General features: G+C 32.4%; 2 protein-coding genes across 4 annotated transcripts in view; one reads left to right on the top strand and one right to left on the bottom strand.

Moving 5' to 3' along the window:
- Positions 1–116: 116 nt before the first annotated feature.
- The window catches only part of LOC123705458 (frequenin-1), a 178,815-nt gene continuing 156,547 nt past the window's right edge, over positions 117–22,384 (bottom strand). For both annotated transcript variants that reach the window (XM_045654236.1, XM_045654237.1), the window contains 6 exons: positions 9,223–9,247; positions 8,428–8,476; positions 8,015–8,104; positions 5,004–5,082; positions 4,423–4,511; positions 117–3,676 (listed from right to left, as the gene is read on the bottom strand). In XM_045654236.1, coding sequence (XP_045510192.1) covers positions 3,509–3,676; positions 4,423–4,511; positions 5,004–5,082; positions 8,015–8,104; positions 8,428–8,476; positions 9,223–9,247 — 500 coding nt within the window. In that variant the 3' untranslated portion in view covers positions 117–3,508. The remainder of the gene's footprint in view (positions 3,677–4,422; positions 4,512–5,003; positions 5,083–8,014; positions 8,105–8,427; positions 8,477–9,222; positions 9,248–22,384) is intronic.
- Positions 19,601–21,406, top strand: LOC123705455. 2 transcript variants are annotated; one of them, XM_045654233.1, is made up of 2 exons: positions 19,601–19,655; positions 20,723–21,406. In XM_045654233.1, exons 1-2 carry the CDS (start codon positions 19,653–19,655, stop codon positions 21,359–21,361), a joined length of 642 nt encoding a protein of 213 aa, XP_045510189.1. In that variant the 5' UTR covers positions 19,601–19,652; the 3' UTR covers positions 21,362–21,406. The 2 variants fall into 2 exon arrangements, with proteins under 2 accessions (XP_045510189.1, XP_045510188.1); XM_045654232.1 differs by lacking the exon at positions 19,601–19,655 and adding an exon at positions 20,428–20,466.

The raw sequence follows: 22,384 nt of genomic DNA, 5'->3' as shown, positions 1-22,384 counted from the left end.
CGTAGTTATTCGATAGATAAGTCCTATTCGTCTATGGAAAAATTGAATATTTTGTTAACTGAAGAATAAAGTCTATCTAGCTGTTTATCTGGGCATTGAAAAATCGGCCCTTAAATTGTTAATAATGAATGAAGTTTTATCCAAACATCGTAACATATAAGGTTTAATATTGTCATAAATTGATATAAAAAGGTTTCTTCGGAACCAGATTCTTGCGAATTTGTAAAATATTGCATCATAACGCAGATGTTACGGTTGTTGTGAAGTTAGCGTTATCTACTTTTAAGTATTCTGTGGTTAAGTGTAAAGTATCGTCGATCCTTTTACTCATTACGAAATAACCCTACCTGTTTTCCAATCTTTACATAGAGATAGTATCTTTGCGTTTATAATCTCCTACATAGAAAGATTTTAAAACATTAACGTGCAAGTAGGAAAATAGACAGGAATAGGGCAGATCTTGATAACATTGAAGCTTAGCACTCTTAAATTACGCTTAAACTATTTTTCTTAGCTATCGTTACTGAAGTTCACATTTGTAGAACGCTCTCTAAGTATTTCCAAGATTTTATGACATAATTATAGGAATCGATTTGCACGGTTGTATGAAGCATTGTCTCTGTACTATATTTTATATACTCATGTGATGTTATTCCAGGTTCGTTAACGATAGATAAGAAATATCTTAATAAACGCATAAAGTACGGTTAATAATAATAATTTAAAACATTCAGTTCGCTGCCGATGCTAACGTGAAACTGGGTAATTTGTAACAAAAAAATATATAGTAAGACTTCTAAAAGACGAAACATCGATAACATTAAACACTATTGTTTTATCTATCGTGAGAAAGCTTGGTAATATTCTTGAAAGGCAGAATACATTAAAATCTCGTGTCTACTTGAAACATTAAATCACATTGATCTATTTTATCTAAGAACGACACCTTACAACGAAGATAGTGTAAAGCAAAATGGTAGGGTAGATGCGGTAAATAAATAGCGAGTGGGTTAAATCAGAATTAAGTACGTTTCTCTAAAGAAGACAGCTTCCACAGTTCCAACGTTAAACCTATAATGCACAGCCCGCAACGATAGGTCTAGATTCTAGTTCGTTTGAGGATCTTGAACCCTCTCTCTACTCTGAAAGACTCAAAATTGACTAGCCATTCCATCTGGTAGTGTATTCCATCATGTAGGATATTAAAATTAACAATAATGGATACAAATAACAATGTGATAAAGCTGTTACCTAAAAAAATAAAATTTACAGCTAATATTACCTATATTTATTTGACCGATGTTGACAGTTAACACATTACATGTGCGTTTAAGCTAAAGGTTCGATTGTAAATAATTTATTGTTATAGAAATAGTTCTACTTAAAGGTTAGCAAAATAATTTATATGTAGTTTTTTAGGCTGGAAGCGACATCCTAGTTCTGCAACTGGATGGGTGGAGAATTTTAAGCTTCATTAGTATTACCCAATCTACGTTGCTATTCTACTTACATAACTATAATATATCGGGTGATGGTAATCCTTCGAAATTGTTAATTTTATAGTTGTCTCCGGCGAAACCGTGTTATTTTTAAGGCTTAAGTAAGTCCATTCCACAACCAGTACTGTTTACGACATACCATCATCAGAATTTTGCTTCAATGGTTATCAAATGATTGTTTTAGTTATCAAATGATTGTTTTTAAATTCTATCCAAGTGATTTTAATGTCATTTACTTCTTAATAAATTACAATTTTCATAAGTTTAACATGCCTCCGATGTTCTCTTTAAAAATTTCTTAAAAGTTTTTTTTTTTTCGTAATTTTATCCATGGTTACATATCATGGCATTATGAGTATATTTTTAAAAAGTATCAACTATGGGGCTGTAAAAACCCAAACGTACTTATGCCAAAAAACTTTATATTGTCACAAAGTACGAATACTAATATAACGATACAATGGGGCGTAACTCTTAAAAACCTAATAATCTAACCAACAACAACAGCAACGTTAACAAAATTGTGTCATTGGATGATAATATATGAATACATAAATATAGGTATAGTAGTTAGGTACGTCTCCTAAATGATGGTGTAATTACTTGACAAGAAGCGTAGAAGAGATGCATTTAAATTGAGTTTATATAATTTAAAATTATACCTAGTAGATCACATGCTAAACACTAATGGAATGTATAAACTGAGAAAAACTAACTCTTGTTAGATAGATATAGATATCTACTTATAAGGGATACTGTTTAATAATTATACTGTGAAATGAGCAATTTAATAAATTCAATATTAAACGGGATGCGTGACTATCAACACCAATGACTAAATAGGTATTTAAATTTTATGGATTTTTTTAAGGGTGAGGCAATATTTACATTGCCTACTTTAAATATCTAGGTAAATGTGTAAGTAATTTTATACGTTTGACATGTTTATCATCTTCATGAGTAATTGAAGGAATCTGCATTATGATTTTATTTTGAATATAATATGTATGCAACTGTGTGTATATTAAAAAATATATCAATGGGAATTTTGTATGAGCATCATGATATAATATGAAAAATTGGTAAATCTGTCCTCAGGGAGGAATAATCTCTCGCACGGATTCGTCTGCCACAAAGTCATAAGGGTCGCTGGGTATGCTTGTTAAAAAATCAAATGATATTTATTTAAACGGGATATAATTATCAATTTTCTCATGTATTTTCAGTGTCACTTGCCATCTCTCAGCTCTCATGCGAGGATCGTCATTAGTTTAGTATTTAGTAACATTAATTTGGAAATTATATTTACAGTACCAATAATTATGATCGTCTTATTTAAATTTTTGTTTCTAACTAATCTAAATTAGCAAAAATATTTTATGTTAATGTATTTAAATTGTGAAAATTAACGGCCGACTGAAGAGCATCTCAAAAGGTATTGTTATATTTGCACAACCTTGAAACTGAAATAAAATATTCATGACTTGTGTAGATGTTAAAGATGAAGTCATATTGCCTGGCACAGTGCCCACCGATCCCCGCATTTTTTATTTACAACCGTAACTTTTCGAACTAGATCAAGAGTGTAATTCGTTCCAAATATATTGCGAGCTCATACATTCCTTCTTCTTGTAGAAAAAAGGACAAAGGACAGTCACAATAAACAGGAGAAAATAGACACGGTGCGACTGAAGCGTAGTACATCAAAGCTTAAAGTTTGCGATAGTTTCACGACATCCATATACTGTTGTTTCTAAGAAACTGGATAAGTGATATCGTTCGCTCGGAATTACATGGCAAATACTTAAAAACGCCTATAATTCCGCCCCATGTCACTTTCTTATAGTTCACGAAGGTGGTCATAGAAGACCTTGTACTGTTGTACTGCCCGTTTCAATTGAATGAAGTAAACTGAATGTTAGATAAGCAACAGAAGAAAGCGTTCACGTGGCGGCGTTACGGGTAAATCTTTAAGTAAATGAGAAATCCGGCGAGAGAATGACTGTCGATTAATCTCCCCCGAGGGACAGGGCCTGCACAATGCGGGGATCAGCCTTGCTGCCCTCGCGGAACTCCTCCAGGGTAAGACGATCGTCGTGGTTCTTGTCCATTTGATCGAATATCTTGTCCACGCGTTTTTGCGGAGTATTCTCGTCCTCCGGCTGCGGAGTTTGCCCCTAGAAACGAGAAAAAGTGCTATAATATATTACGTAGGTAGTTATTCTTCAAATGTACTCAGAATTTATTTAAAATGTATAGGTAAGTATGCAATAGCGTTATAGCGTAGTTATTTTGTCCGTAAGTCAGCAAACAAATATCAGTTCAGTTATCTACTAAATAAATACAGAATCATAGAACAGGACGCGGGGAAACTAATAAAATCAACGATTTTCATGTCAGTGTTGGTTTTGTGTCGACACAACTTTGTACACTAGCTGTGGTATCAGATACACCGATTCCGGAGATCGCTGTTTGCTCGGTGGAAAACGACACGAGCAAGGTAAATATTCAACCCCTACTTCCAATATTGTTGTTCCCTTAACCACTTACGTTTCCTATCTAGCAATTGATTCTTTAATTAATTGTTCGATAGATTTTATCAACTGTGAATGTAAGTGGATTTATTAATTTAATTGGAGTCTTGTTATTGAGAACTGTTATGTTGTCCGTAATTCTGAAAATATGATTTATACGTACAACAAACAACAACTAACAATTCCTGTTATTTTATTTTGTTGTTTGTCAACAATACGAGTAAACAAAACGCAGAAGTGATTATCCCAATGTTTCTAGAAATCATGTTGTGTATACGAAAAATATAATAAATATGTACGACACGTTTACAAATAACAATAATTTTCACAACTTCGGATAAGGATAGAAGTGTAAAAGGAACGTGTTATGAAATAGTTCGTATACATACCACCATCTGGTATATAGCGTCCACTATGTTATACATTTCGTCGCGTGTTATGTACCCGTCGTTGTCCACATCGTAGAGACGAAAAGCCCCTAAAATGTATATAAAAAGTCGATCACATACTTAGTATGTATTAAACGTAAAATATACGTTCTATATTACGCTCCATTCAACCCGAAAACAGCTTCATAAAAGTTTTTATGTACTTTGTTAAAGATTTATCGAGATTCTATCTGGAAATAAATTTGCATGCAAAAGGAATGTCATGTTCTTATACTTTGGTAAGTTTCGTTGAAACATATTAAGTAATTGATATTAATTGTAATATATTGGGTCCAATGATTTTCTGTGGTATCAGAAAGCTGCTTAGTCTACAAAAAATACAAAATACAATCATCAGTAAAATTAGAGTTTAGGTAGGTACCATTAGTTACTTGAACACGATATTACGACGATATCATCAACAATTTTTAAATTTAAACAGATAAGTACTTTAGAAATTTATTGACTTAAATGACGATGATATAACATTAAAATATATAAATACACAAATAGACAGAAGCTACAAAAGGCAAGCAACTCACAATGCAACTTTTCGTCGAGATTTCCTCGCGATGTCACTGATAAAGCCCGTATAAACTCCTCAAATTCTATTGACCCGTCCTGAAAGAAGAGATTTACCTTATAAATCTTAAAAATTTATTAAATATTCACCATCAACCAATAAAAAATATTATATAAATATGTTCGAGGTTATACATCGGTTACACTTAACTTCTGAAAATTACATAACGTTTTAGTAATATTCTAAATCAAATTAAATTCATGTGATTAATTCAATTGGTTTCAAGTTTAAATCTCAAAAGTTCAAATCACCAATAACAAAATTATAAAGATAGAAAATGAGAAAATCTTTTTCTACCACGTAATATAAAAGTACCAAAACAGAATGGCTGCTTTAATGGGCATGATTTGATGTGAGTAAAAATTTAATCCGGATACTTTATATTAAAATTATAAATGCGAAAGTAACTCTGTCTGTCTGTCTGTTACTCAATCACTCCTAAACTACTGAACCAATTTTCATGAAATTTGGTATGGAGATATTTTGATACCCGAGAAAGGACATAGGCTACTTTTTATCTCGGGAAAATGAACAAACCCCGAAATCCCACGGGAACGGGAACTATGCGGGTTTTTCTTTGAATGCGCGGGCGAAGCCGCGGGCGGAAATCTAGTTCAACATAAAACTATAAAACACGAGCTTTCAATCATGAAACATTTCATATAGTAAGTATTCGTACAAGAGTCGATAAAAATTGTAAAGGGAATGCTGTCTCGCTGCGATAAGGGATATATTAATATGTTACCATAGTGTTCACAAATGCTGCGCTAAAGCTTTGTTTTAAATATTAAAGGCAATTTCGAGTTATCAATACGATGTTTTAATGGATATTAAAACATCATGATGATTGAATAATCATCATTATATTCTTAGCACATTTCAATAAACGTTAACTGCTGCGAATAAATGAAAATTGTTAATGATTTTTTTTTAAAGTTGCAATGCGCAAATATTTTTTGCTGTCCTTCCATGTTACGAACATTGACACAACAGGAGTGACCAAGATTTCTCTTTATCCAGAAAGCGTATAGGAAGGGTTGAATTATATTGAAAATATACATACATAGTCAATGATCTCATTTAAAAGCATTTTTACATCGAAGTAAAGGAAGTGGCTTTATGTGAAACAAACTTTAGCTTTCCCCAGTTTCCCGTGAATGGCTGCTATTAGCTTGCAAGATGTTATTGGTAGCACTATAATATTCCTGCATTTTATACTGACCTCATACTAAACATTTCGAACACACACACGGCACCATTGAATTCTGATCCATACTAAGCTTTCTACTAAGCTTCATCACAAGAATATTATCCCTGGATGTGAATCGAACGACCCCTGGCTTCCAAGGTAAGGTCGTTACCAACTAAGACAACCCGTCAGCAAATTTCACTATGTATAATATTATGTAAAATTTAAAACAAAAAAACGTCGAAGCGCTTCGAGAAAAGGTAGGTAGTGCCCGTGCTTGTTCGCTTGGCTCGTCTTGGCGGGGGCACTACCGTGCCCCCAGATCATACCGCCATTTGAAACCTGGTTCTATTCAGTGTAGATCTATTGAAGTATTAGACTTTATAAAATTGCATTAGGTATAGCATTATGTAACAATTAACATCAGTATATCGTTGGCTGAGTTTGATAGAAAAGTCCATAATTTTGAAATAAGGAGCAATATATTACAAAATGCTTGTATTTTCTTTACAAATTTGAATATTCATGTAGGTATGTGTAATACGACCTTTTTTGAACGAGTAGGCAGGTACCTACTGCTAATTAATTATATGTCAAATCGTCAAAGATCATTATCCTCACTCCGACTGATTAGTCAACATCGTTAAAATATATTAATACCTATTATGATAGAGTAAAAGCAGAAATCGTCTTTTAATTTATCAAACGAATTATCCTTTCACTTAAATCCTTATAAAAGCTACAACATTAGAGCGTAGGTAAATCTAAAATTCTAAACACAGTCAGGAATAAAAGTTCTAAAACCACTCGTTAAATGAAATGCAGCTTTTTAAAGCAGCATCTCTAAAAATCTCATTTAGAGTTTTCGAGTATCACTTCTATCTTCCAATTTATCTGCTAACGAGCTCCTGGTTTCGATGTTGATGTCGCTGGCTTATGAATATTTAACGTTGCAGTCTGTTATCTAATGCAGGTTAATTAATGGCAATCGAAACATGGGCAATATTGAACTGTTAGTTTGCGTCACAGATTAAATATATTTGGTTTAGTCTGTGCATCGAGTAAACAGCCAGTTTGTAGATGGAATTACTTTTAGGCACTTTCAAAAAAATGTTTATGAAGCAACAAAAAGTAATGCTTTTTTATATAATAACTTATAATTCACTTTTCAAACTCATTCTGCTACACATTAAATAAAATAAATAGGTACAAAATTGCATCTCAAGTGAAAGAACGTTATTTATGACCAGTGTTTCAAAAACAGTCAAAAGGTCAACAAGGATTTGATTATATACACATCAGATTGATTTCCAAAATTACTGTAGGTCAGAGAAGATTCATTATGGAACATGTTACGCTATCACTTTAAAACTGGTTTAAAATGACATCACATGAATCTCTCCGATCATAAAGCTGATGGAAAAATACTGTTTTATCGCACCAGTTAACTCCAACGAGGTTAAAACTGTGTATAGAGCGAATTAATGGGAATGCTTGTGACAGATAGATACTGTAGGATTGCATTCGCCTAGTTTTATATAAAAGTATCCCATTATACATATAATAGAACATATAATCAAATAACGTAATAAAAATATTCCACAGAGTATACAATATATATTTGGCATTTTTGATTTGGACAAGAGGTATTATGTAGTTATTAATTAACCGTGGCCAAACAATCATGGGTGGCCTATCGGTGCAAGGTGTCGTCACGGTGAGGTGTAACACGAGGGATCGAATTTTTGTACATTATTGATAAAAAAAATTCTAACACTTACGTTGTTTTCATCGAAAACTCGAAAGACGAGTGAGGCGAATTTACTCGGATCTCCTTGAGGGAAGAACTGCTTGTAGATCTTTATGAATCCCTGAAAAATATTGATTAATAATTTAATATTTTTTAAGTAGGTATTATTTTTATTCGTCAACAATTTCGAGAATCTGCATGACCTATCTACTAATTAATAATATTGGAATGTTATCATTTCTTTAAATGCGTATAATATATAAGTAACTATGTATCTATAAATTGTAATTCGATTTTTTTATGATTAATTCTTGAAAAATTTATGGGTTACTTAATCAATAGAAAAAAATGGGGTAAGGTTTTATTTTATGTTTATTTAAGCATACAACATAAACTTAATTGCACTTTGATTTTTTTTAATAAAGCTATAAGAATTAAACGCACCTGCTCAGTTAAAAGTCCATTGGGACAGTCTTTGAGGAATCCTTTGTGCCTGTAAATAAATTAATATACTTACTTTAATGTACAACAATATGTATGTTGTTAGGTAGTTTAATAAATATAGTTATTTCATTTTTAAGATATGATTTTAAGATATGTACCTACAAAGGATATAAAAAAAATGTCAGTCTACTTTACAGAATTGACGTATTTTATTGTGGTTTATAAACTATCGCACAAAATAAATTCAAGATATTATTTGTTATAATATAAAATTTGGAAAATAATAAATTTCCTACTTTTTGAAAGTAAAATGTAAAAGTATGTGCTTTCAGAATAAGAACTATTTATGTTTTCCGCCGGATTGCCTGCTACGTTGTAAGGTCATAGAGCAATTTTGTAGCCAACAATTGCAATTTTCTATAGATTTCTTATGCTTACCTAGTTCTGTTTGAATAATATTCTGAGCTTATGTTAGTCAGAGATTTATTACCGTAATAAAAAACTTTTGCTTCTATATGTTTGTGCACGCAATATTTTGTACTAGCTGTGCCTCGCGTTTTCGCCCGCATTGCTCCGCGTCCTTTTGGTCTTAGCGTGATGATATAGCCTATAATAGCCTTCTTCGATAAATGGGCTATCTAACACCGAAAGATTTTTTAAATCGGACCAATAGTTCCTGAGATTTGCGCGTTCAAATAAACTCTTCAGCTTTATAATATTAATATAGTACAATTTGGTTGGAAACAATCTCTATGGTGGCTTCAAAGTGTTTTATTACATTAAAATATAACTTACCACAGCCGTATCTCCTTCTCAGTAACTGAAACAAAGTAAAATAAATCGTTAGTATAAAAGAGAAATAAATACATCTTGTACAAAGCCACGAACTTTCCATCCTATCTTTTAAAAACTTGGTTTTCGCATATTTTAAAAGAAAATATTTGAACATTTTATAGTTTTTTATCGTTATAAAATTAAACCTTTACAAAGTTGTAAAGAATTTCTTATTCCATGGCTGCTTTGCCTTCATTTAATGACTGCACATATTTTCAGCGAACAAAGGGCAAATTAATATGCAGTAAAATATTTCCAAGTACCAGACCAAAGACCAACTTTCAACGCTCATTCTAGTATAAACTGGTTTATCCCGATTACATCGATTACAAACCACTTCTATGATAGGAATTTTCATTAAATTTCAGCCACATGATCAGATTTTCTGGAATGTAGCAAGGTACTAGTACTACAGTATCTGAAAATGTGAGAATCCTATTATTTTAAATGCGATAGTTAATACTTGAGTGAGTTTTGTTATTTAATCGCAAAAATTGTGAAATTTGCTATCTACCATCTATCTATAGGTATATCTAGGTCTGATAATAATTAATTAATCAATTTTTTTATAGTTCATTGTGACGATCAAAAGGCCTAAACAATCGAACTATCGATGTGTTCCGTTTTCACTGCAGTAACTAAATAGACATCATAATATTAAGATACACAAAAGTTTTTTCAGGAAAATCTTGAAGGAGTCAAGAGCATCAAGAGCATTACAACATCAGAGCAAGCGAGTAAAGCCGCAATAGGAGTACCTAACTTAATAAACAATGTAACCATTGTTTTCTTGCAGGTAAGTTTTAACTTTGGTAATGAGAGAAATTATGGCTGTTTCACAGGTACTTTACACATTACACAAAAGAGTAACATGAAAAATATTTACTTTTTAAATTTATCAATCGATTGAACTCCAATAGTGCTGTGCGTGTTGATATTCAAAAACGGCGGAAGTGTTACGAATATCTAACGCGCGCTTTATGCAAATCCATCAAACCTTTTCATGTTATGGGGAAAAGTTTTATATAAAGCCTTATCGACCAAAACGTGCGTCCAGTGGCGAGCTGACTCCAAAATGGCTTGGTTATCATATAAATTTGTTATATTGGTTAGTAGCGATCGTATATAAAAGTGTATTTTTTACAAATTCGACACTTTACGCGACGAATATTTGTATCTATATTTTGTGTATTTGATTTACACTATCGGCTTATCGAGGATGTATTGTAGTGAATATAATGCGAGTGTAATTTAAGTTTTTTTTTATTTTGTAGGCCATCGCCGCAACCGTGTATTGTGCTCCCGAGGGATATAACTACAACAGGCCAGATGTTTCTCTAGAGTTGCCGATTCAGACGAATCAGGAGGTTCAACAGGCAGTTCCGCAGCAGGCCGGACAGATCTTCCAAAAGACCGTGTCTTATTCCATTTCACACGAAGACTACGCATATTTAAAACACCAGAAAGAAGAACTAGCTCAAAATGGCGCGCTTATCCACAACCCGATACCGCACCAGCCACAGATCAATCAATTAGACACAGCAGTTGCAAATACAATTCTTCAAGCTGGCGCGAATCAAGAAAGTATCGTACACAACAGTGATTCGTCTTCATACAATATACAAAACGATTTACCGCTACAGAATTTGCAAATAAGTACGCCCATATATAATGAAAATGTTAACCAAGTGCTTCAATTACAACCCCCGGCTATAACTCCAAACAACTATTACGCTCAAGCACAAATAAATAATGTTGCCCTGAATTCGCAAAGCGGTGTTCAACAAATAGTTAATATTCAAAATGGTGCTTCTAATGAGCTCGATGTGCAAAGCAATTCTTCACCAGTGAATGTACAGATTGCGTCAGGTCAAAATTACCAAAATAATGTGCAGCCGTTAATACCGGCGCAAGGCTTCCAGTCATTTGCGAATGTAAATGGCCCACAGTATAATCTACCGTCGAATCAGTTCATTGCGCCGGTAATTACCAAACATATTTATTTCCACGTGCCACCCCCGGATGTTGAAGAAGAGCAGCGCATACCCATCCCTCCGCCGCCCAAGAAGACTTACAGGATTCTGTTTATAAAACTCCCCGCTCAAGCTTCATCTTCTAATGCTATCGAACTACAACAAAGACTTAGGGCTGTCGCACCAGTAGAAGAGAAAACTCTTATTTATGTGTTAGTTAAGAAGCCCGAAGAGCAGCAAGTGATCGTTCCCACTGCATCAAAACTGTCAGAACATGAAGTTCTGTTTGTTAAATACAGAGATAACCCGATAACACAGACGGAGGAACTAGAAAGAGTCGTGGAAATACCTCAAAGGAATAACCAAGTAAATGCACAATCATTGCAGCCTGGGTATGCAAATGGACAATGGTAAATAGTTACTAAATTTGGGTAAAGTTACTTGAATTAATACGAATATTTTTTATTTAACATTTGTTGTGTAACATTTTGTAATGCAAAGCTGTTTTTTCTGCCGTTATTTAGCGTGTTTAAAATCATTTTTGTAGGTATAACAAGAGTTAAGACTGTTGAATTTCTAAATAACGGAACCCGGCTTGTTTAAAATTACAAAAGTTTTTCAGGCATAGTTTGTGAAATTGTTTGTAAAGAGATATAAAAAGTTGTTAAAGTAATGCTGAAATTTGAGGCTGGAATGCGAATTTTAGTGTTAGGTACATGCGAAATAATCATTTCTTCCTCGCCTATCACTTTGTTACGCAATTCATTTTGTATAGTTGATATAATATTATGATGATGTTATGCTAATAATGCAAATTTTTGTAAATAAATTATAGTCATAGAGGCTTGTATCATACATTATGTTTAAGATGATTATGTAATAATATTATAGAGTTGAATCTAATAATGTGTCTTAATAGATGGAAAGTTTGTCTATAATTTATAGTAGAAAATACCACACCCCTTTCAAATGAATTCAAATTCTCAACATTTTGAATATGAATGCATACAGGTTAGAATATTTCTAAATTAAACGCAAATCTAAAATATGCACACAAAATCGGTTAGTTGGACATTTTTGTACATTCATTTAAACTTTTTCAATATTTTCAACAAAAACATAGCATAAAATAAACTGTAACGGAATATGAAGCAATGCAGCTAAATTATTTTCATAGTTATTGTTTATACATGTTTTGTTAACTGCAAAAATAAACATAGCACGGTTTTGCTGAAATCCAAGTGCATATTCTCTGATATTTCAAATATAAACATTGAATAAAATTAATGGCTGTCGGATATATAAATAGCAATATTTAATTAAAATGGACAACTTTATTTTTGTCCAATTATTAACTGAACAAGAATAACTAACTCGCTACTTGCATTTTATATCACGGGTGCAAACGTCCACCATAAATATTATAATAAAATACAACCATAATTATTAGACAAATACCCTAATTGTTTTTTTAGTAATTTTTTATTTTTATTTTCGAAGACTCATTTATCTTTACAGGTTTACGTCATAAAAGTGGATTTCGCAACTTAAAGTTGGCAACCGAAAATATATTTACGTCAATATTTTTACAAATTAATGCGCCAGATGATTAAAACAAAAACAAGAGCCATTAATTAGTATTCCATTACTACCAGTTGTAAATGCACTATTAATCAACTTTCTTTCGAGACCAATGTTGTTGGTTTATGAGATATTTCGATATTTCACAAAGTCATTTACATATTATTGCATCATTTGTGTCATAAATATTTGATTACATCTGCATGTCAATCGGTCGAAAGATCACGCTAATACATTTTAGTAGTTCGAAACTATTTCTTGAAATCATAACATTATTAAAAAAATGCAGTTATTTGGTGGAGTTTTAATTATTCATACGGAGATGTTTTATATTTTTTTTGTTTTTTAATACTGGAAGTGTGGAACACTTGTGGAAGTAGAGCCGATGATTCAGAAAATAAACCCATGTTCATATGTCTTATTACGTTACGACAATGCACTTATTGTTTGAATTTTTGGTATACAAATATAACGGGGCTTTTGAAAGCTATTTCTCACTTAGGTAGCTGCCGATACTATATTGCAGTTTATTTTAGTGAAACGGTTCGGAGAACTGCAGATTTCGGCCTATTGAATGAGTTCTCGATATCAGCACTCAATATAGACGTAGTTATTATAGCGGTACCTTGAACTTATCGAACATATTTGTACACGTGGTACGAAGTATAAAAATGTATAAGTATTAAGTATGTCGAGTATCGGCTGTAAAATTGTATCTAGGCAGGTTCATTAAAAACTTCTCAACTACATCGCTGACATAATGTCATGCATCATTATATTGAAAACATTTTTCCTTTAAAGTCTACGTAATTAGATTGAAAAAACGGACGCCTCCGGGCTTATCAAGTGATTCGTATCCGATCTTCCGACAGGTCGGATCTGAAGCAGATAAAACCAACTTCCGGCGCTTTGAGAGCCAACCCCTGACCCCACAGGCCCTTTGTACTATTCTTAGCCTTGAGTAGCTATAGTTACCAGTCTTTTCATGTGATTCTTGAATACCTGAATTTGACAGTTTCTTACAAACAGGTGGACTCTCTTTGATATTTTTGCGCTTGTTTTGAGATGGGGCAGCTTATTTGTTTTTAATCTTCTTAATAAAATGATCAACATTTACGAAAATATTATACATTAATTACTTACACAACATTTCAACATTTGAAGATTTATAATATACTCCTTCTACGTCTTATTACTCATGGCGAAAGAATTTGTACCTAAATGTAATTCGGAGAATGCGCATAATGTCCACTGCACTTCACTAAGTCTTTAAAATTTCATACATTTTTCAGTATAAAGTTGAAGGATCCGCTGAACATGGTATGAAAGTATGCGAACTGACAAGACTGGAATATTTGCGTTGAACCAGCAATATGGCTTATAATTATTTTGAAATTGCAAACTCTACATAATAGTTGCTCTCAATTTTCTCTGTTTATTTGTGTTCTTCATTAATTCAGGAATTTTCCGACGGATTGTCCTTTTACCTTTTTAGTTGTTTCAAAGTTTTATTTAGTTTACGGGCGTTTAATAACTTCATATTGTTCCTCGTAAGAATAGATAACACAACATGCGACGAAAGAGGACGCGACGTCATTTACATTTTTTAAAACTAATTAATTAAACATAATTTAGACAGAACTATAAATGAATTAATATAATGTTTATACTTTCCATGAAAAACGTATGCATTTTAATACTATTAAAGTATTCAGCGGCATTTCCACACTAGAGTTTTAAAGGTAATAAATGTAAACGTTTGCAATAAACCAAAATATAAAAATCTATTCAAACTCGCCACCCCGCGCTCGGTTTTACGGTTTTTATTCATTTCATTTGCATTTCCATTTATTTTATCCAACATCCACAATACGAAATGTTAGCATAAATTATTAAAATTTATAATCCACGACGTTAATATTTTAATTCAAGCTTGACTTGCCAAATCCAAATCGAAAGTAAGCAATAAGATAAAATTATTTTTCGCTTATCTTTTTTTTTGAATTCATTTCACGCATCATCACCTTTTATTCGTTGAAATCTTAGGTTGAAATATTGTAAGTTGTTCAGTTTGATATTTAAGTATATCATCTAATATTATTTCAGTTCCCAAGTTTCAGATTCAGCAATATTTTTAGACAATGATAATAATATATTGTCTCCAATAAACGGGACACTCATGGACATGTCTTATGTGTTTCAAGAACATCGGAACATCATATTGTACCTAACGACATTATCGGACGACATTAAATCGTAAGTAGTAATGAAGTCAATGGAGCGTATTTTGTTCGTATTTTAGGGGCAACTGCCGCAGAATCTCCTTTGCTTTCGGAAATGGTGTGTCAAAAGGGTTAAAATTTACGGTTATGGCTGGAGAATCTGTTTTCAGATCGCTGTATACATTTCCAAATCGCGATGAATACGTTTCAGTGAATACCGTTCTATGTTAATGTTCACTAAGTATTTAGTAGTTGGTAGTACGATGACCCCTGGACAGCAATTATTGCCATAATTGCGAATTCAGGTGTCATTGACTTCTGTTGCGAAAGTTTGGGTTAATTTCTATTTGGAATGCTAAAACGATTAGGGTAAGTTCATGTTTAAATTTTTTCTAGTTCAAACTTTAGTAACTGCACATTCGTTTTTATTCAACTGAATAAACACAACACTTTTTAGGGTACATTGACATTTGGTAACATTTACGCTTCGAAACAAATTATGAAGGCAAAGTAAAATTAATTTTATTAAAACAGTCGGTCACTTAGACCACTACAAAGCAATATCACCTTATAATTTTTCATAATACCCGGAATATATGAACGTGATATATTGCAAAATAATTAATGTCCTCCTGTAACAATATATATATTTTGTAAGCATAAAGTAAGTTTCAATGTGCACCTTCAATTCACCCACGCGTCCACGTTAAAATGTAGAGGCTGTTCTGGCTAACATTGAGAGACACCAGTCACCACACAAATAAATCGTTGTATTTTAGTGAGTGTAGTCTCAGCTTAGATCACACAATTTAATGTGATTTACGACACGTCGAGGAGTCTTCGATAAGATTAATCACTGACTTGTTAATGAAATAGTTTTAGTGTCACCTACATAACACTACCTATTAGAAGTTACGAAGCGTTTGATTATTGTTACTTGAAATCTAGCCATAATGCTTATTGATTGAACAACTTGATTTGATCATTCTGAACTGAATTATACATGTTACAGTCAAAACCCTTAACCAGTCAAAAACTTATATTTACTTATATTACTTATACTTATTTACTTAATTATATTTTATAATATATTAAAATCCTATTGTAAATAATGATATGGTCGCTAAATAATTAATGCATTGTACTCAAAAGCATTTAGAAAAAGACGCCAAATACATATAGCACAGAGGTACAAAGCTTTTGCATTTCCTTGCCAGTAATTTGTTTTAATAAGGTCAAGATACTAAAACAATGGCAGAACTAAAACATCGCTGAACTATATACGGTCTAGTCTCTAGAGGAAATTTGAAGATAAAATTCAAATGGGAAAGAAGATAACAGCTTTGTACTCGAATAATGTGGCTTTAAGACTTGTAGTTTTTAAAATGTAAACCTTTATTTTGGACCAACGTTATTGCTATTTCGATACTGACTAATTTAAATACATACGTCACACACGAGTTATAAGACCGCCCAAAGAAATGGACTCTATATTTTACGTTTAAAAAAGTTCAAAAGAGAGAAAAAGTTTTTACCCTCCGTACAATTTTATTGAATAATTAAATAAACAGTCAAATTTCATCAACGATATTCTTAGCTATTTTATATTTAGGTACATTAGCATAACCGAGTAAGCATTAGCACGTGACGTATGTTCACCGTGGTTCGTTAAGGCTGCATTGATGAGGAATAATGAAAATGGACAACTCAGCTAATGGTTAACATTGATGTATAATGTATATGTATGAAAACCTATATATATAACACATTGAGATAATATAACTTCGTATGGAGGAGACACCACGAACAAAATCTGTGCGCCATTTTTTTGCTCTAACTAAGTTTTAAAAAATATTATCTAGTTAGGTACTTACCGATGAAAGTAATTCCTTTGCACTTTTCCGAATTATTTGTGCAATATCGTAACACACTCGAAGGCATATTACTTTGATGCGTTTCACTTTAAAACAAATAAAAAATGAGCGTGCAGTTACGCCATATGGCGTATGTTGAGCGGAACATAAGTGATGTAGGCGGTGTCGTCTCCATATGTATATCTCAATGATATAACATTACTATATTGAAGTAATGTGGGTGAAGTTAAAATGTCCATAAAATTCAGCTTCCTGTTTGTATTTGATGCAATTTACAGCTCCTACGTACAATATAACATCGTGAGAAATTGTTTTTGCTCTTATATTTTAACAGGCGATAAAATTTTATAGGTGTGTTGTTACAAGGCTTATTCAAGATTGTATATTTTTTTATTAATCATACGCTATTGAATGAGAATAGTAATAATTGTAAAGACTCCATATAGAGGTAATTGATGTTAACGTGGATGTGTGTGACCGTGGTGTGACCGCTAATATCTAATGGTCTATCTCCAGGTTACATTTTAAATTTCAGGATATATTTGACACACATTTTGTTATATATATATACATTATAACTAATGTTCAGCCCCGGCTTCGTTCGTGGTGCATTCACTTAGAGATCACGTGAAAGAATGAGGTAATGAGGTTCTTCAAAAAATAAAAAAAGTTGCTTTATTTATCTTTTACCAAAAATAAAATCTTAAAAACTTGAACTAGAAATTGTTGAATATGTTGTTACAGTACTAAGTAATTTAACAAGCGTGACGTGAAGTTTAACAAATTTATAACGATCCAAAAGTTTGATTGAAAAAGCCGCGACTCAAATTAAATAAATGAGGTGTTGACGATCCGTCATTTGCTACAAGAAACTGTATTTAAGATTACATTTTAATCTAAAATCTAAAACATTTAATAAACGAAGATATTATTAGCAATACGATTTAACTTTTGAAATAGAATTTACTTACGGATAAGTTATGATTTTCCGTTTAATAGAAACTAGAGATGACAGTTTGGTAGCTCAATTAATTAATTTGTTGATCTGAATTGACGTACCAACTTCAGATTTTGTGGTACTAAAATCGTATTCGATTAATATAAAGCGCTTATGTTATAAACTATACACTAATTGAGTTCGAGCTCACATTGTATCGCCGGATTAAAAATATTAATCTTTATTGCACAATCCAGTTTTTCCTGGAACTAAACAATTCATGGATTTGGAACATGATCTCATTTGATTTTAATGGACGTAAGGTGGAAGTTTTAGAGTGAATTTTCAGGCAGGATAAAAGCAAAGGTAATAGAATTAGCAAGGTACTCTAAAAACGCAATACCAGCACTTTACACCTGTGTACGAGAGTGTAGTGCAAAGTGGTCAGTACTAATAAATCATATTATTTAAGGGACTCGGGTGGGTCTAGCCCTATCTGATAACTTTATTAAAGCAGTATTATTTCCAGTATGGCATCGCTATAGTTAATATAGGTTGTATATCACTACACACGTCGAATCACATCCCCACACTGGAAAGAAAATACTGCTATAAGACAATATGCTAATCTTCCTGGGCTGACTTAAGGGATATGACTATCTTCTTGATGTTTTTATTAGTTATATTTTAGTAGTATAGTGTAGTATGTTCAATTAATATTTCTACTAAAATTGACCGAGATCCCGAAAAGAGAATTGAAGACTACTGTTTATATTTCCATTTTCCGTCATAGTTTGCGTTGATTAAAGTGCAATCCAATCATGTTATCTGTTAGAGAGACACAACCGAAATACTGGTAGGTATAGGTACGTATAAAAATGAATTTTCGTTCAACACCCTTTATATTCTATATTAGAAGTAACAAAATTGAAGTCAAACATTAATTATTATCCAATCAACTTTCTTTTCAGAGAAAATATTAACAAGTATTAATTACGCAACTCGAATGTTTACAAAACTTAACATGTTTTAAATTAGTACATAAAAAGACAGTAAAATACTACGTAAAATAAGATAAATATATCGAGGTAAAAAATTGTATCTTAAGTATAATATCATTTATCAATGCGCGTAAGAAATCCGAGCCTGATGAAATAAAAAAAAAAAAAAACTAAAACTTCGAATCTAAGAGTCACTTTTCTCTTTGTCTGCGTTACAATGCAATTTTTACGAGGGACGTTTTTACTTAGTTTCTATTTGATATTTTCCATTAAATATTAAAATGTTTCATAATGGTCCTTTACACGCTATTCGCCTACACAAACCACAGATTAACAAAAGATCATGTAAAATTTAGTATAAATATTTTAAAACGAAAACACAAAAGGTTTATTGAAGGCATTCGTGAAATTCGGTACCTATATTTTTAAGTCAGGTTTTTATGAGCAAATAAATGGTCATGTAAAATTCTTTTCAATTTTACTTCAATCGAGAGCATTGTACGATAGTGTGGTTCATGGAATATCTATTGTGGTTATATTTAAGTGGTTTGTTTAGATATAGTTATTCAAAATTACATTCGGCTACTACTCTACTACTCTAATGCGAGTCTGGAGTGATGTTATGTAACATAATGCCATTTGTTCCGATGTATTGGCAAAGTTAATGTGTACTCATTATTTTGAGCCTGATCCTTAATTTAGGTGATTCTGAGGTTTTTATCATAGGCTTGTAATGAGAAGTTTTAGATAACAAGTTTTCGTCATTTGGGGGATTGTCAGTAACATTACAGTAACATGATAACATGGTAAGGTCACAACTTAAGAATTGCGGTTATGTGTAGTTGAAATATTTTCAATTTTTTTAAATAATATCGGTAAGTGGATACTGAGTAATATAAGTGTTATAAGAGATTTCTTTATTTTTTTAATTAATTGATATATTCTAATATAGTTTTTACCCGCTGAACTTAATATAATTGAAACATTTAAAAAGTAGATTTAAACTCCGATTTAATTAAGTTCCACCACGTCTACGCAACTCTATACTTACTTAGTTTGAAGCACTAATTAAATATTATTTCAGTTACCAACTTTGAAAGTATGGATAATACATAAGTTGAGAAATTGTAGCAAAAAGCGCTCAGATTTTAATAACAAGACGAACACTGTTAGATAACTTTTAAAGTGTTTATTTTTGTAACTATTTCAAAGTTGTAGAAAAAATTAAAGTTGACGAGCCGTGAACAGCGATAGCAGGCGCAAAAGTGACGGAGTTTTTCCATTTAGCTCATTTTTAAATATTTTAAGGTCATGTCTACATTAAAGAATTTAGTACATATTTTAATTAAAAACATTGAGTGATATTGAAATACTTACTAAGAAATTAAATTAAATAACCATCTGCAAATATTGTTACTTCATCCATTCATCAATGAAAACCTTGAAAATGGATAACTAGTAAGACAAAGATGTTTTTTTCCCCACGACATCGTGGAATAAACATCCGCGGTTAGTTCTGTATGTTTGTAAACAGAACTATGCTGGCTAGTGAGCGCTTCCTCAGTAGACCATCGATTGTTCCCCCGCACCATGTGTGAAACGAATCGTAAGAAAATCGTAAGTTGTAGTCGTTGTAATTATTATGGTATTCATATTGAATCATGACTATAATTTACATGTATATAGCTTACATAGAGACAACAACGCTTGTAATTTTGCATAGTATAGCCCGTGGCGCGGCTTTCCACATTTTTAGGATAACTAAGATAACTTTTCCTGATTTATTTCGATATTATTTGAATGTGTTCAGTTGTAAAAAATTAACAAATATACTTTAAGGATTTTCCTTTATAACCTAAGCATTTTTTTGCAGAAATTGCTCGTGGTCATCGCATTTACCACGGCACAAAGCTTTCCAATCTATAACGGGTTCTCTGTCAATTTCACTCCGATGTTAAACAAAGAAGAGGTAAAGCCGAAGACATTTGGTTCTCTCTTTGCGAAAATACCCCAAGAATTACCAAATAGCGCTCAAGAAAACCTGTCCCAAGCGATATTCTCGAACGTAGGATACCTCGGAGCGGGTTGCACCAATCAAATCGCTAAAATCCTCTTCCCCACAAAAAGTTCACCCAACTCACTTGATAACATCACCTCCTGGACGAACGGCAATTTTATCAACATACCGATTTTGAAGCAGCCCGTTAATGATTACAAAATATTAATAGCAGCTGCGCCACCTAACGTGAAAATTAACAAAGCGGATGATAGCCGGCCTTTGCTGGTGTACATTGTATTTCCCAATGAAGACAACAGCACTGATGTTGCGAAAATGTCAATACCGACTGTGTATTTCGTTAATAAAGTAAAAGGAGTTATGGATATGGAGACCAAATCAAGGCTGGATCCTGTTCTCCTAGTGGATCATAATAGAACGGTTACGAAATTGAAAAGTAGGGAAATAGCGAAGTTTGTTAAGTTTAAGAATAAAAAGATTAATCATTTCGATTAGTATCAATGACTTGCTGCGATTAAATAAATATACGAAAATTAAAGTATGTTCGTTACTTATTTTTTTTAAATACCCTTATGGCAAAATATCCTGTTGAAAAAGTTTAATTAAACTATTTTTTACACGAAGCGAAGCGAAAACCAACTACAAAGTAAAATTACAACAAATTACAGCTTGAGAAGATTAAATATGTAAGTAATTTAATTAAAATTCGTATCAAGTTAAAGCAGAATACAACACTTATAAATAGTTTTTAGTAACAGAAGCGAATTAATTTTGAGCGAGCAATTAATAATAATCAATCAAGTTGGACGGACCCTTTTTCGTTTCCAGTCTTGAGGCGTGGGCTGTGAGGAGTCACTGTTTTTAATAGTCAAGTCAACTGTCTTAATTTATTGTTTTACCCTCCATAGTGCTTATGTACAATTTTAGGCGGCTACAAAAAGGGGATGATCTTCATTCGCTTCTGTTATGATTCAGTACTTCGTCGTGTATAAATTGGTTTTGAAAATGTACATTCAGGTTCTAAAACTGTCAGGATGTTTTTTTGGCATACACACGTGCGTTATACACGTGCTAATGCCTGATACCACACTTTGTGACTAAGCATACTTTATTGCATCGCCTGAATTTTGTTGAATTCATTAAGACTTGCCAAGACAACAACTAAACTATTACCTTTATATACGAAATACCATCGTTATTAGACTTTGGTGCTAACACAGACTATAATATATGAGACCTACCCATCCTCACTAACTTTCGCGTCTAGTATAGTAGGATACAAAGATTCTGTTACACGCTTGACCTATTTCAGATGAAAGCGCCTATATTTTAAGACTAATCTGTGTACAACGTGTTAATTGGGTACACAAATTGCTCACCTGAATCACTTCAAGATAATGTATATTATAATGTTACAATATCAGACCCGACGATTAGCGTGGTGAAAAAGAACCTCAGCATTTACTTTTACTAAAGATATTATCTAGTGATTAATACAATAAAAGTAACGAGAAATAC

Source organism: Colias croceus, chromosome Z (assembly GCF_905220415.1).
Source record: "Colias croceus chromosome Z, ilColCroc2.1".
Lineage (NCBI taxonomy): Eukaryota > Metazoa > Arthropoda > Insecta > Lepidoptera > Pieridae > Colias > Colias croceus.
The sequence above is the reverse complement of the archived record's forward strand: the minus strand, read 5'-3'. Positions and strand labels throughout refer to the sequence as shown.